The following is a 16,184-nucleotide window of genomic DNA, read 5'->3' on the forward strand; positions in this document are numbered from 1 at the left end:
GAGGCATGGCGTGATCATCGAAAAGACCTGCCACAGTGACAAACACGACACTGAGTTCACTAGATTTAAAAAGAAATAAATCTAAATATCTAAAAAAAGTCAGGAGGTTTGCACACAATCAAACATTAAATATGAATGACAGACGTTTAAGTTAGTTTAATGTTATTTCCTGGTGATGTTACTTCCGTTTCACATCCACTTTCTATGAAAGTGGCACGAAGGACACAAATAAAACATAAAAAAAGGAAAAAATGATGCTGCATGAAACCATCTTCCCAAGAGTAAAGGGTCTGAATCAAAACCAGACACTGAAGCACATATATCTTGTACAAAGCAATTGACCAAATTAATGAGCTGGAATATGCCAGTGAATTTCCATTTGTCTCGGAATGGCCTTTGGCCCGGTGATATATTCAGGGAATTTGCTCTCCATTTTTACAACAACTCATTTTTTGCATTTCCAAGAGCGAGTATAGTGTCAAAAAGTGGAGATGGTGTAGAACCACAGCAACTGAGAGAAGAATATCATAATAAATGAGTTTTACATCCAAAGTCACAATCTAAATAACCCAGCACAGGCTGGTCATTACCATTCAATTTGTATTGACTCCTAAAGGACAAAAAGATCTATTAAGAGCGTGGTGTGTAACATTTCAAATGTCGGTCTATTCAATACATAGGTATTGCAGAGCTGAGAATGGTGTCTGGAGTGAGAGAAAGAGAAAGTGAAAGACAACCGACAGTTTCATCTTTACTCTCTAAACAAATATGCCTAGAATGCAGTGTACAAATCCAATTATAGTGTGACTGTCTGGGTGATCTTTATGTACACTTGACTCAAGTTCATCTGAGGTCTTTGCTTGAATCAGAAATAAGGAAATGCCACATCTCCTTTAGGTTCAAAACACAATGTAAGTAACACTAAACATTAGAAAGTAGGCACATTCGAATACAGTCAGAAATGGAAATTAAAATAAAATAAAATAAATTACACTGACAGTTGCCACAAAGTCCCAAGGACAACCTGTCAGTCAATTACAAGTTATGGCCAAAAAAAAAAAAAAATTAAAGGAAAAAGCAAAATTCTGAAACTTTCCTTGATATGGTCTAAATGACTGACTTCTTGTCAAACCCAAGGCTGTGCACCCAAACAGCTTCATAATGAGAAAGAGGTAGCAGAAAGAGCGGTGAAGGAGAAACGGATGACTTTTTCTCTTCAATACCCTCTCTTTTTGCCCCCCTTAAGACTGCGGGACACACAGATGCTGCTAATCAGCCAGAAAGAGGCAGTCTGCCTGAACACAGACACATTCTGACTCTCAAATCAGGGAAAGAGGAGCAGATAAAGTCAAAGATGGGCAGGAGAGAGGAGAGAGACAAAGATCCAATACAGAGATACGATGAAGTGCCTAAAGGAACTGAAGGAATGAAACAGTCAGTTACACAGCCATACATTCCCTTATCCAGTAGAAAACAGGGCTTAACCAAGATTGAGTCAGAATTACACTTCTAAGAAACATGGATGGGCCGCATGGGAAGGGGAAGTGTGAATCAGATGGAGGATGAGAGGAAAAACGAGTGGGTTGGGGTGGAGTGAGGAGTCTGCTGCAAACTTAGGTCTGAGCAGACATGTGAAGCACGAGATGTGCTGGTGAAAAATCAGCCGTGAAGTGAACGCCCCGTCAGCATTTATGCCAGCAGCTTTGAGAGTTGTGTGCTTATTGGTAAGCAGAAGCAGCGCTGAGTGGTTGCTGTTATGTGACATTGCGCCAACATTATTAAGGTTTATGCAATCGTGGGTCACTGATGTGTGCTGAAGACGTGAGCAACCTTTTGTTGTTCACTTCATACACCACATGCTGTTTTCACAGCTGCTTTCCTGACCAATCACAAAGCACAATAACCTAGAGGATTGAAATGAAAATATACAGCCTATAGATAGAAGAGAATAACTATGTGAATTGGACTATAGCGGGTTTATGAATATTTGAAGGAACAAGTTAGGCATTATGTATACAACGCAAAGGACATTTGTAGTATAAGCTGGACAAAGCAAATATATAACTACATTATATTGGGTTTGTAAGTCCAAATTTGCGAAAACAGGACAGGAATGATTTTAGTGTGACTAAAGTGTTTGCATTTTTTAAAAAAGGCGAATTAATATTTTAGTCCAACTGAAATTAAACTTTCAAAGTGTACATAAATTCATGTTTTTTTTTTTTATGATGGAAGTATTTTTCAGTGTATTTATAAAAAGACAACCAACATCAGCAAGACGTCCTTGAATTCCTTTTAAAGAATGAATTTTAAATATGTAGAACAAGATCACGCAATGTGTTGATCCAGCATTTACCTCTGGGTTTGTGGTCCTTGCAAACTTTCTAGCCTAAATATAAAATTCAAAACTCATCCTTCAATTAACAAAAGACGAGTCTACATGATCTCAAACTACTAGATAGCATCTTGAAGATGCTTTTAGACATGTAAGAAACTGATAATTACATGTCTCCCTGGTTTCTGACAACTACATAAAGACATATTATTCAAAACTTACAATAAAAGAAGATGGCCTGATGACTATCATAAACATTCAGCTCTCAGACAGGCTTGACAGGTAAAACGTGGGTGTTATTTTTTTTCTTTTTTCCCAGTTTGTCTATAGCTGTTTTTTAAATCTAAAATATGAGAGGATGTGGCTAACTTACAAATGGCTTACTTATAGCTCATATTATGGCTTGGATAGTAGTTAAGTATTTTCACAAAAAAGTTGCAAACATTGCCTGCACTCACAACATACTGAAAAATTGTTAAATCGATACCTCATAATTGCTCACTGTTGAATTATCTGCATCTTTATACCTACCGCTGGTAAGATAGTGAGGAAATATGCTCTACTTTTATGCTATTCTCTCTCAGATGCAAAAAGGGTCTTACATAAACCTTTCAGCTGGGGGGCATGGAGCTACGCTTGTGTGATGTATGAGAGAGAATAAGTGTGTGTAAGTGAGAGAGATACAAAATGACGTAGGCCCTGTCATCAGCAGTACTGGGGATGAGTGGAGTTTACTCTTTTACTCCCTCACTTACACTCTCCCCCTCCTTTGCTTCCCTCATTTTAGGGTTCTCTTTTCCTGTCTGATGCTCTGTCTGTTTTTTAGCGGAAGGCTGAAGAAGAGAGTGAATGCACACTGCCTGAAGACAAGGCTTTACCAGAGAGAAAGATCCAAGTTTGGATGACCTGCATACAGCACTGCGAAACTCATCTGGGAAAAATGGAGATGGCGAAAATGTAAGACAAGCAGGAAGAGGTGTGCTAAAGCAAAATAAAATGTATTAATAATAATAATAGTAACAATAAAAATTATTACCTTTTACCCAGGTGCTTATTCTATATTAAAAAAAAATAAATAAAAATCACTACTCTATGACAAGCAGCTGTATCATTATGGGGAATTTATGGCAAAAGTAAACATAGTTTCCTAGTTTAAACAACTCACTTTATCCTACTAAAAATTGAGACTAGAGATGACATTAACAAACTCTGCCGGAATTTCCTGTAGTAGGAATCTCTTTAGACAAACATGTTGTTGTATGACAGCTGTGTGGGGGGCAGGGGCTCATACGCTTCATCATATAATATTTAAAACCATGTTACTCTGTAACTGTCAATATGTGTGAAGCCTACATCCCTATATGGTCGAAAAAGAGGAGGGTTTAAAAAAAAAAACACACTAAATAAATAAAAACAGCATGCCACTCAGGGCTAGTGCATGAAGGACACTGATCTGGCCCTCAGCAAGAGCATCTCAATTTCACCTCAGAGGCACTATATTATGCGGAAATCACACAAGAGCAGTGTAGAACTACTGTTCAACATGATGAGTGACATTACTGCATTCTGCATCCCAACAACAGGCTGTCAATTGATTAAAAAAAAAATCATTTCACACATTTTTTCTGTAATTTACTGAGACCAATCACACCTAGCATAAAATTCATGTAATCAGAAATATTTAGAGAAACAACAAAGATGGTATATTTAAAGTATTTGTTTAATGGCATCTATTTATCCTCTGAATATTAAGAATAAAGGTAACTATCACTGATACTATTATGGCGCTTCTATTACATCTAATTTTTAAAATCAATTTCTGGGGATAAAAATTCAATCATTCAACCATCATTTGACCTAAACCGTTAGAACATTACAAAATATTATATATACACAGACACACACACACACACACAGGAATAATTTGGGAACAACACTATATGAGCATGTTTTGCCTTTCCCTTGACATATTTGTAAAATTAGAACTCCATCTGTAGTCACAGGCAACTCCAATAAGATCTTTTTCTCCACGTTATTAATTTTGAAAAATTATTAATTTATTTCCCACTGGTTATCAAAGATCAGCCCACACATGGATTTTCAATCTGTATGCCTGGTTAGCAAAAAATTGAAAAAACACAAAAATAAAACAAGTACACAGGCATATATATCTGGAAAAAGGGATTGTGAGAATGTCTCCAAACAAATCTGCTTGCATTAGCAGGGCTTCAAATAAAAAAAGGAAGGGGCATCAGTCGTACACATAATTTTTTCCCTTCGCACATGTCATCAATCGCTCACTCTCTGCGTCCTCATTGTCGGAAGGTTTTGAGAACACGGCTCAACTCTAGCCAGAGTGAGGAGTGGCCGCTGTTTTATTGAGCTGGGCTTTGAATGTGTTCCCTGCATACAGCAGGCAGTCACCTCAGGGAAATCCCATACTGCACGGCAACACAAAACACATTTAAGAAAGGTCACAACCCACAGTTTAAGGGGATTTATTCTAGAGCTTTCCATCATATTCCCCAGGACCCCTTTAGCTTTCTCCACAACCCACCGGCCCCCCACTTCAGCGATGGTGCAGCTGTGTGTTCGAAACTGCTCTGGATAGACATCAGCTAAAATGAACATTAGCATATTTCTGTAGCGGTGCACACAAGATTAGACACACTTACCTTGAGTGACAGAAAAATGGACACTCAAGGTAAAAATGTAATTTACACTTCACATTCTAGGCAGACAGATGTCTATACATCAGAAATTCAAATGCTAATATGAGGAGCGCCACTAAGTGTGAAGGAAACTTTGACTGCAGGATATAAGCACAAAGCTAGCATCACAGAGTGAGTCTTTCTATAGAGTATCCATATTCCCCAACACTGTAAAAACTCACCTTGATTTGCCTTTTCTGAGCCAATATAATTTTCTATGCATTAGATTACCAGACTCTTATTACCTCTGCCTGTAGGCCTGTGCACCTTTCTCTCTCCCCTTCACATCTAGAAAAGGCTGTGGGCATATTGTTCGTTTAAATCTAACAGACCTCAATCTTCCTGTAACTCTACAGCTTAATGGAGGCATTGGAATATATTAGGCTCCATTATGTACCCCAATATAAAGCCCCTGTGAAATATTACACCAAAATCTCGTTCCTCAGAGCCTCTGAGCTTCGAGCAGCAGTCATGGGTGATATCTGATGCCACGAGATGGCCTTTTAGTGACCTCGTATGAGCATTTTTTGGAAGATGAGGAACGAGAGTGAAAAGTAACAGTAATCTGTAGGTATTGTGCATGATAATGTGAGGATAATATTGGACATTTGGCATAAAAGGTGAGATTTGGACTTAAGCACACAGGACTGATTTGATAAACTTCACCAGATGCCAGTGATTTAAAGGCAATTGAACGCAAAAGCAATAAACTTCTGTAACCAATAAATCTGCAAATTTGTCTTATGTCCAATCAAGTCAGGAATGTACTGCGACTCAATTCTGTTTTTCCTTGCAAACATTTGGCTGAATGTTTTCTGTGTTGAACACTGTTGTGAATTCTGCTCATTTAAACTTGTCACCAAGGTAACGCTATCTAGCTGGCTAGCATAGATGAGGTTGTTAAAATGGGTTTAAAAATTATGAAATTGCATGTATTACCAGTAAGGGTATTGCACTGCTTATCACTGTTTTTTTCCAGCTGATGTGATTAAAAAACACTATGTAAGTGAATATTTAGTGTAATTAAAGATTGTTTAACAAATGTAACCATATATAACTTTACATACACAAAAAATAAAACAAACATATGCAAACACATTCACACACACATCGTATGCTGTCCAGATAAATATCCAATATAAAATATCATCATGAAATACAATAATATTTCATGTCTTTTCTGGTCAGCCAAGAGGAGAAAAAAGAAATCTAAGTCATTTTGCAGAAAGAACACCAATCCCAGTTGGGTGTTTCTAGAGCGGAAGTCTGACTGGGTGGGATTTATTTGCACAATGGGATTCAAATTGTGAGGAGATGAATGGGGTTGCCTGATTGTGAGATTGCAGGGGCAGAAAGAAGCCCTTGCTCCGTCCTCTAGCTGTTTAGTCAGAGGTTTAAAGCCCTTCAGTAAAACACAGCCATTTATTAGTCCCACACAGACTCAGAAAGAGGCTTTTACAGATGCTGGGTGGCATGACAGTTCAATGGAAATGAGCACTGAGTATTCTAGAATGGTAAGCAAGCCAAGGCAATCATATTGCTGCTAAGTCCTGCACTATTTGAGAATTATTTTAAATGATATTTTAACATATTACTGAAAAGGCTCAGTTCTGAACTTTGTCATACCGTTTGTACAACCAAACTATGGTGCAAATCAACAAGTACTTTAATCACACATTTGAAAGGCTGTTATGGTTCTGTACCATATGCTCACTCTAATTTGGTTACAACTTTAAAAATGAAAAGCACAGCCACCTAAGTGTGCCCACACACTACAGTTTGCTACTGCAAACCCACTGAATTGAGAATGGAAGGGGGTATTAAAAAAAAAAAAAAAAGTATGTGAAAAAAGTTAAGAAAATATTCCTTTTTTTGTTAGTAGTAGCTAATATGTTATTCAGTGAAAATTTGGTGCAATTGGACTCAATGAGTTGGGTCCAATTGCACTTTCCGAAATTCAATTTGGTGTATTCCTGCTTAATGTCCAGTCTTCAAACCGCATTTTATTAATTCCCATCCATCAATCATTCAGTCTAGTGTGCAAGTGCCCTTAAATGTTCTTTATCTATATTGTTTGTTTTTTTGGTTTTGTTTTTTTTGAGGAAAAACAGTTTGTCACTCAATAATGACATCGTTTTACCCTTGAGTGAATGCTCCATTTCAGTGTGTACATTACGTTAAAAAAAGGCATTTAATATGCAGTTAAAAAGGACTCAGGTTTCTCATCCTCATCCTCCAATGAAAACTAAAAATCAATACCACACAACCACAACAAAAAAAAAAAAAAAAATCAGCTTAACACATCTCATTAAATCTCATTAAAGTTCAAGTTCACCCAAAAATGAAAAGTAGCACATAAATTACTCACGCTCAAGTCATCCTAGGTGTAGGGCTGGGCGATATATCTAACGATATAATAATGCGCATCTAGTCAGTAAAGCCGGTTCCCTGATTAGCGCTAAATCGCTATCACCTGCTTTCAAATGGAGCGGCATTTAATAGACAGAGCCGTAGATCACTGACAAGCTACGCAATATCGCGTTCATTATTGAAGGCGATACATCTGCGATAATGAACCCGATATTGCGTAGCTTGTCAGTGATCTACGGCTCTGTCTATTAAATGCCGCACCATTTGAAAGCAGGTGATAGCGACTTAGCGCTAATCAGGGAATCCGGCTTTACTGACTAGATGCCCAGCCCTACCTAGGTGTATATGACTTTCTTCTTTCAGATGAATCCAGTCTGAGTTATATTAAAAATGGTCTTTGATCTTTCAAGCTGTTTCAGCGGGGGTTGCAGAGCTGACCTCATATGTCATTTGCCTGGAGCTGCTTCTGTGTACAACAGTGAGCGCAAGCTAGATTAAATTGATTATTGCGTTTTAAATATGGCTATTTCTTACAAAAATGCAGCAATTCAGTACAGGAGGACTTTGTTCACCCCCCGGAGCTGTGTGAGGCACTTTTTATTAAGGATGGGCGCATTTTATTTCACTTCTTTTGGACTGATGCACTGCAACACCCACTGAGTGCCATTAAACAGCCTGACAGATCAAAGACAATTTTTTATATAACTCCGACTGGATTCGTCTGAAAGAAGAAAGTCATATACACCTAGGATAACTTGAGGGTGAGTAATTTATGGGCTAATTTTCATTTTGGGGTGAACTAACCCTTTAAAAGAAGTGAGTCAATCATTTTAGCTAAAACTCAAACAATGAAAGTGATCGCTCTTAGTACGTGCTGGAACAACGTTGTTATTAGTGACAGATGAAATTTCCCAAGAAGATTGCTAGGGGAAACGTGATGAATATTCATTAAAAACAGGGTGGCTGGCCAATGCGTGCTTGCTGATTTAAAACATAACCGCTGCTACTAGATTAGATCAGTGAGTTGATCTTGAGAACTTGAACAAAACATTCAAACCGGTTTTGTAAAAAAGAATAAACTAAATCATTGACAAATCAAATTTACGTGCAAAAAGGAGAGCTGTTTCTCACACAATGCTGTTCCAAGTTTTCCAGAAGATTAGTAGTGCACAAGCCATTTTTTTTGTGGAGCTATTGCCTCCTTTTTTGAAGTTTGAATACTTCAGTCAACCTTGTGATTTCATGATCAGCACAGTCTTCAAATTGATCATTTTGTACTCTTTGCAATAAAGTCACAGGTTTGGAACAACAATAAAGTGAGTACATGACTAGACTTGCTTTTTGTGTGAATTATCCCTATAAATAACTGCATAAAGCTTTTAATCTGGCTGGAACATTCTAATAGACAGAGAGGTTTAATGAAGGTCATTAGTTAGCAAACAATAGCCATTACAAGAGTGCTGAAGCAGGAGGCAGAAGGGATGACACTCTCTCCATCCCTTCGGAGTGGACTGTCTTGAGCTCAGCCGATCCATCACAGGAAAAACAACCAAGACAAATATCATTAACCATCCACTGGCCCTCAAATATTATATTACAGACAGTTAAAATAGAGTGGGGGTATTGTGGAAAGGAAATACGAGGCCTGGAGCAGAGAACAGAAAACTAGAACAGATATGAAATGATGATGAGAGCGCATGAAACAGAGAAAGACGAGATGATAACACAGTGAAAACGTACATAAACCTCTAAACCTTGTTGCATGTGTTTTCTAACAGCTGTTCACAGTTGGAAAATATGATGTAAACAATAGCGGAGAGAGAGCTCGGGTTACTGTGGTGGCTGTAATCTCTTTTAGAATTAATTCCTGGAAATTAAAATGGAATTAAAAGTAAGTGTCTGGTCACCCCTCCTCACTCAAGGTCACAAGTGTTAGCCGAAATGACGGCATTTCCACCTGCCTTTCCACCTGCCACTATCTATCTTAGTTTCACAACAAACAAGTCAGGTGCAATATTACTGGGTGCTTAAACTGCATATATATGTTACATTCAAGTGTGTCTCTAGGGCGCTGCCTGATTTATGGAAATCAACCAATGAAATCAGGTCATACTTTTCTGTACAGCTATATTTTTAAACCATGGGTTAAATGTAGCGGAATGCCACATCATTATTAATAAATTATATGTAAAATTTTGCCACCTTTTCCCAACTTCTATACATATGCTCTGCAAGACTACTGTATAGTAAGTGCAAATATCGCTGGGATGGTATTGGTCCTCTCCAGTGAATTAGATAAGGGAAGCAGGCTGACCTACATGCAGCAGACCCTATATCCCAGATAGACTGGCAAACCCTGAGGCAGCCATCCTGCCCTCGCTTGCCCACTTACTGACAAGACCCAATCCGCCAAACTGGGTCGCTGGTGCCGATACAGAGCAGACCTCTCCCTGTGTCCTTCAGCCTGAGGCGGGTTGAGCTGGCAAGCTGGGCCCTCTCCGCCAGCATAAGATCATTCCAGATAGCCTGGGGTTTGAAGGGGTGGGGGTTGGGTGTCCCCACTACACGCGTGGTGTTCTGGGTCAGCGTCACAGCGAGAGAGTGGAATGGCCCAAATGATGGTGGAGGCCTCCAATGGCCACCCGCAGTGACACACTCAGAGGTTTGTAGTCCATGGACACAAGAAAATACACATTACACACTTGAGCACACATAGGTCAAAATTCACTAGAGGGTTAGCCCATGGGTCACATGTATATATGCATTTAAATAATGTCTCCAGATACTTGACGTTTTATGCAACAGGGTCACAAATCCCTAAATTTGTCCTACTTCGCTACCATAAGCTATGGGTGTCATTCACAAAGACATTCACAGTTATACTCTCACTGTCACACATACACAGTGGCGTGTCAAAATGCCAGCCATCAGTTGCCCAGGGTGCTGTGCTGTTAAGCACTGCTGTTCAATTCTATGACATCTGCTGTTACAAGTGTGAGATGCGAGCACCTCTTTAAAGTACCTTTCACCTGCTGGCTAACACTGGGCAAAAGCCAACATGCCCAAGGTTTGAGAGAGTGATTATAGCACCATGCTTTAAAAGAGCACTGCTTAGCAGCTCTGTTTGTATAAGGAATGGTTTAAAATGGTGAGCCCTATTCTCTTCGAGCAGGGACCATCTTAACTCCCACTGCATGACAGGGGAGATATTTTAATCTTGGAAGGGAGGATAAAAGAGAGAGAGAGAGAGAAAGTGAGAAAGTGTCCTCACGCCACAGGCCCAGCTTTGCACAGTACAGAGACTCCCTCTACCGCATCCAGAGGAGGCTTAATCCATCTAAAGAGAGCAACAGCCTTTGGCAGCACACACGCTGAGCTGTCCAGTACCCCTCCCATGATTCCCCATGGACTAAGCATACCGGTCAAACAGTATTGGCATGCGCTCACACGAGGTTCAGTCAACAGAGAAGTCTCACTGACCAAGTGTTGGGTCAGACCACACAAATCACTCCACCTCATCACATCAACTCAAGGGGAGGGGGAATGTGGAGGAAAAGGTAAAATCATTCATCAATCGGACGGTGTTTATCTGAGAAACAGAAGCAACCGGGTGCAAATCGCAGCAGTTCACTTGCAGACTGCAGACAACCCTAAACTGATCTACGCTGATCTAACCCCTAAGAGAGAGGGGAAAAGACAGACTGATCTACAAAAATACCAGAACCTTGAAGAGAGAGGGAGAAGAGAGAGAGAGGAGAGAGAGAGAGGGAGAGAGAATGAAAAAGTTAGAGAGAGAGAGAGAGAGAGAGAGAGAGAGAGAGAGAGAGAGAGAGAGAGAGAGAGAGAGAGAGAGAGAGAGAGAGAGAGAGAGAGAGGATAGAGAGAGAGACAGAGAGAGAGAGGAGAGGAGAGGACGAAGGGAGAGAGAGATGAGAGGGAGAGAGAGAGAGACAGAGAGAGAGAGGGAGAGAGAGAGAGAGAGAGAGAGAGAGAGAGAGAGAGAGAGAGCTACAGAGTCCCACACAGATGAGCTAACGTACTAAAACCAATGCATCAAACCAATGCACTGCTTGGAGTGTGATGCGTCAGCAGTACATTCACGTTTTCATTGAAGGACAAAAAGAAGAGCAGGCATGTAAGCCTGCATCCCGGTTGCCTGCTACTGCACCACAGAACATAGCAAAAAAAAAAACATTGGTGCACAGCGGCAGGAAGGTGGACTAACCTGGGGCCAGAGAGGTTAAAAATAAAAAGGACAGAAAGGAGGGAGCAAGGGAAGATGTTGCCATGGGGAGCCACTTTTTTTCCTAGCCTTAGCGCTTGTCCACCAGCTCAAGCCGGACAGCTGTGCCGCTGACAAAGCTGAGAGATCCAACTCTGCACTGAGCTCAGGGCACTGCAGCGCTATACGGATACTTCTCTGATCGACACAACGTCACAGAGAGGGGGGAGAAACGCTCTCTTTTTTCTCTCATTTCAGGGAGAGAGAGCGCACGCTCGAAAGCAGGAGAAAGCGAAGGAGAACGAGGCAGAGAGAGAGCGATCTCTCTACAGTGATCAAGCCTTCTTACGGAGCTGCCTCTGCACTGGTACCCCCCTTTACACCTTCCCTGGAGTCTCGTTGTCAACTTCTTACGGAAAAATTGAAGGATTACCAAGAAGCGTGTATAAAGAACCCTGCAGCCTTCGCAGCGTGCAAATGCGAGTGCAAGGAGATGGAACGCGAGCTACTTAAGAAAAGAAATGCGCTAATGACCGCAGTGTCACAGTCTTTTCAGCTGGACTAGGTGCTGACAAATCGAGCGGACAAAACATACTGAGAGGGAGGGAGACGAACAAAGTAAAGTGAGTGGAAACACTGGAGGGGCACTTTTATTACTCTTTAAACAAAAGCATAGGAGAACATTTGAAAAGACTGGATTTCTCATTCTTATTCCTCTCTTTCCCCCCTCTAACTACCCCTCCCTTTTTTTCCTCCCCCTACTCTGGTTTAGCATGTGTGAGCGGTCCTCTATGGAGACACGGCCATTTAGTAGCAGCATCAAGCGGAGGTATCCAAGGACAAGCATCTGTGGATAGTGTGAGAGCGAGTGCTTCTATAGGAGCCAAACTGGAGTGGTACTTTTGCCTAAAGCTCTGAGGCCCTGCTACACGTCCCCTCGGATGCTCCTCTGTGGATTTATTAGGGGCCATTTTGGCATTCATCTCTTGTTTTCTGACAAATGAAAAAAGAGAAGAGGTCGCTTATCGCGGGAATATAGAAATTTGAGGGAAAAAAAAAATCTATTTTGTGATTGCAAAATTTGGACGTGTAAAACCTTTGAGGTAGGTGTTGAGCCTTTCCAACCCTTTTTTATACATAAAATATATTCCCTCGTTTTATTTGATTCATTATTTCTTGGCTTTTCACTTCTCCATTTTTACTCAAGTACTTGTCACTGAACGTTTAGCCTCCAGTTCAGTAAATGGAAAAACAATCTAGAGTGTTGTTTAACCCAGGGTAGGGCTTCATTAGTCAGAGGTGAACCCCTCCCCTTCCCCCCGCTTACTACCCCCTCTCCCCAACCACCATCATAACCCCACAACACCCCCCCCCAGACGATGCTGAATTATGAATGTGCCACATCATGAGTCTCCTGGGGCGGGTAGCCGTGCGTCGAGCCAGGAAAGCCGCCCTGCTCTGTGTCCTGTTCCTCATGGTTCAACCGTGCGTGGAGGTGGCGGCCGCAGCAGGGCCCCAGGGCTGCCCGACTGATTGCTCCTGCAACAACCAGCTCAGCAAGGTGGTGTGCACCAGGCGTGGGCTCACTCGTGTGCCACCAGGTATACCCAGCAACACCCGGCACCTAAACCTAATGGAGAATGCCATCGAGGCTGTGCAGGCTGACTCTTTCCGCAACCTCCATCACCTGGAGGTACTGCAGTTGGGCCGCAATGCCATTAGACAGATTGAAGTGGGTGCCTTCAGTGGACTGACCAATCTCAATACACTGGAACTATTTGATAACCGGTTGACAGTGGTGCCAAGTGGGGCATTTGAGTATCTGTCCAAGCTGCGAGAGCTGTGGCTGAGAAATAACCCCATTGAAAGCATCCCATCGTATGCATTTAACCGAGTGCCATCCCTAATGAGATTGGATCTGGGTGAACTGAGGAAACTGGAGTACATCTCAGATGGGGCCTTTGAAGGTCTAGTCAACCTCAAGTACCTCAATTTGGGGATGTGCAACATTCGAGGGGAGATGCCCAACCTGACGCCTCTGGTTGGGCTGGAGGAGCTAGAAATCTCTGAGAACCTCTTTCCTGAGATTAAACCAGGTTCATTCAGAGGACTATCTTCACTAAAAAAAATATGGATCATGAACTCTCAAATAGGGCTAATTGAGCGAAATGCATTTGATGACCTGGCCTCTTTGGTGGAGCTGAATTTGGCCCATAACAATCTAAGTTCATTGCCCCATGACCTCTTTACACCACTGAAATTCCTGGTGGAACTTCACCTCCACCACAACCCCTGGAACTGTGGCTGCGACTCACTCTGGCTAGCACGCTGGCTACGCGAGTACATACCCACCAACTCTACATGCTGTGGGCGTTGTCACTCCCCTGCACACATGAGAGGCCGCCAGTTGGTTGAGCTGGACCGGGGTGACACCGGGGCAATGCAGTGCTCCGCCCCTTTTATCTCAGATGCCCCAAGAGACCTGAATATTTCTGCTGAACGTGTGGCAGAACTGCGATGTCGAACAGCGGCCATGTCTGCTGTGAGATGGCTCCTACCAAATGGGACAGTTCTAACTCACGCATCAAGCCACCCACGGATAACCGTGCTGAATGACGGGACTTTGAACTTTTCAAACGTGCTAGCAGGTGACACAGGCATGTATACCTGCATGGTGTCCAATGCGGCTGGAAATTCCAATGCTTCGGCCTATCTAAACGTAAGTGCGGCAGAGCTCAACACGTCCAACCTCAGCTACTTCACCACAGTCACAGTGGAGGTGCTGAGCCCCAGATCTGAAATGCCCAAGCCCAAAACCACCACTACTACAGCAGGTGCCAGCACCACTACCACGGCCTCGCCATCCGTCTTTCAGCCAGTTTTCATCTCTACGCCGACAGTCCTGCTCCAGAGCACCGACACTCCACGAAGTCGCCCATCTGTTGTACCTGGCTCAAAAGCGACAACAGGAAAGCCGCCCAACCCAGCCAGTACCAGTCTGGATGAGGTGATGAAGACAACAAAGATTATTATTGGTTGTTTCGTGGCAGTAACCTTGCTAGCAGCAATCATGCTAATTGTATTTTATAAACTACGAAAGCGGCATCAGCAGAGGAGCACGGTGGATGCAGACAGAACTGTGGAGATTATTCAGGTAGAGAAATCACCGGCATCTGCTGCCAATATAGCAGAGGAGGGACTGACTCTACCAGAGATAAGGGATCATAACATTATTTACAAACTGGACTACAACACCCACAAATCTGACTACGGCTACAAACCAAAACTAGAATACAGTACCCATAAAGTCAAGGATGATTTCAGCATCCACAAACCTAAGTCAGACTACAATACCTACAAACCTAAAATAGACTATATGTACCAACCTACTTTGGAATACAGATCTCACAAACTGACGGACTGTTCACACAAGTCATTGCCGGATTATCACAGACACAAAAAAGCCGAGCAGAGCCCCTACAAACAAGGATATAGTACTCAAAAACCTGACTACAAATCTCATACTCCTAAACCAGACTTCAGCCCATTCAAACCAGACTACGGTGTTCCAAAATCCAAAACGAACTACAGTATGCCCAAGCTCAAATCCGATTGCAACCCCTTCAAGACAGACAGCAGCCTTTTCAAACCTGACTACAGTGCTTTCAAGGCAGAGTTCAGCCCCCTCAACAAAGAATATGTCAGTTGTGACTTCAGCCCTCACAAGTCCAAAATGGATTACAGTCCTCAAAAGGTGGACAACAGCCTGCATAAGATCGACTACAGCACCATGAAGCCCAAATACAACACTTACAAGCCACCTAGCCATGGTGCCAAATGGACAGAAAGCAACAGCATTGGAAATTCTTTGCCTCGAACCTTGCCCAGTGGCAACACAGCTAGTCCAGAGACCCCTGTTATAAAAACTCACACCAAGGAGAAAGTACAAGAGACTCAGATATAGTCTGGCCCACAACAAATAAGAACCTCAGTCAAAATGACTCTCTCTCCCCCTATAGGCCCACCCTCACCTGAGCATAAAAAACATGCAATAGAATGCACAAAAGATGAGAAAAAAAAGACAGGAACTACTTTTTTTTGTACAGACTGCAATTCTTAAAGACTGATTGTTGTTGTACATGCTTATAAATAAATATATATGGAAAAACTGAAACTACCATGGGCTGGTAAAAGAAAATCAGATTATATATATATATATATAAAAAATAAACTGAAATTATTTTTTAACTTATAACTCCTATTTAAAAGATGAGTTGTTTTAAGATGCTGTACTGAATTTAAGATATGAGGGTAGTCATGTTTAAAAGGGCATTCTGTGTGATTTCTAAACAACGCTACAGAGAATGCAGTGAAAAATACAAAAAAGAAAAAAACATTTATACTGAAGTCTTTCTTTTAAAAAACAGAACAGTAAAAGGTCAGTGTTGATCTTTGCAGGTTTATCTTGTAAAAGCACCATAAATTTGTACTGTGCCAAATGTTACAAATGCAATAAAAGGATTTTTGGAAGAAAAGAAAAAATAAG

The 16,184-nt window shown here is 41.6% G+C and overlaps 2 protein-coding genes across 2 annotated transcripts in view; one reads left to right on the top strand and one right to left on the bottom strand.

Annotated features, from left to right (window-relative positions):
• snd1 (staphylococcal nuclease and tudor domain containing 1) overlaps positions 1-16,184 on the bottom strand; it is a 169,762-nt gene that overhangs the window by 71,094 nt on the left and 82,484 nt on the right. The window lies entirely within an intron of this gene.
• Positions 11,472-16,183, top strand: lrrc4.1 (leucine rich repeat containing 4.1). Its single transcript, XM_042722133.1, has 2 exons — positions 11,472-12,261; positions 12,411-16,183. The coding sequence occupies exon 2, from the start codon at positions 13,032-13,034 to the stop codon at positions 15,600-15,602; it is 2,571 nt and encodes an 856-aa protein (XP_042578067.1). The 5' UTR covers positions 11,472-12,261; positions 12,411-13,031; the 3' UTR covers positions 15,603-16,183.

The sequence above is a fragment of the Cyprinus carpio genome, chromosome B4, assembly GCF_018340385.1.
Source record: "Cyprinus carpio isolate SPL01 chromosome B4, ASM1834038v1, whole genome shotgun sequence".
NCBI lineage: Eukaryota > Metazoa > Chordata > Actinopteri > Cypriniformes > Cyprinidae > Cyprinus > Cyprinus carpio.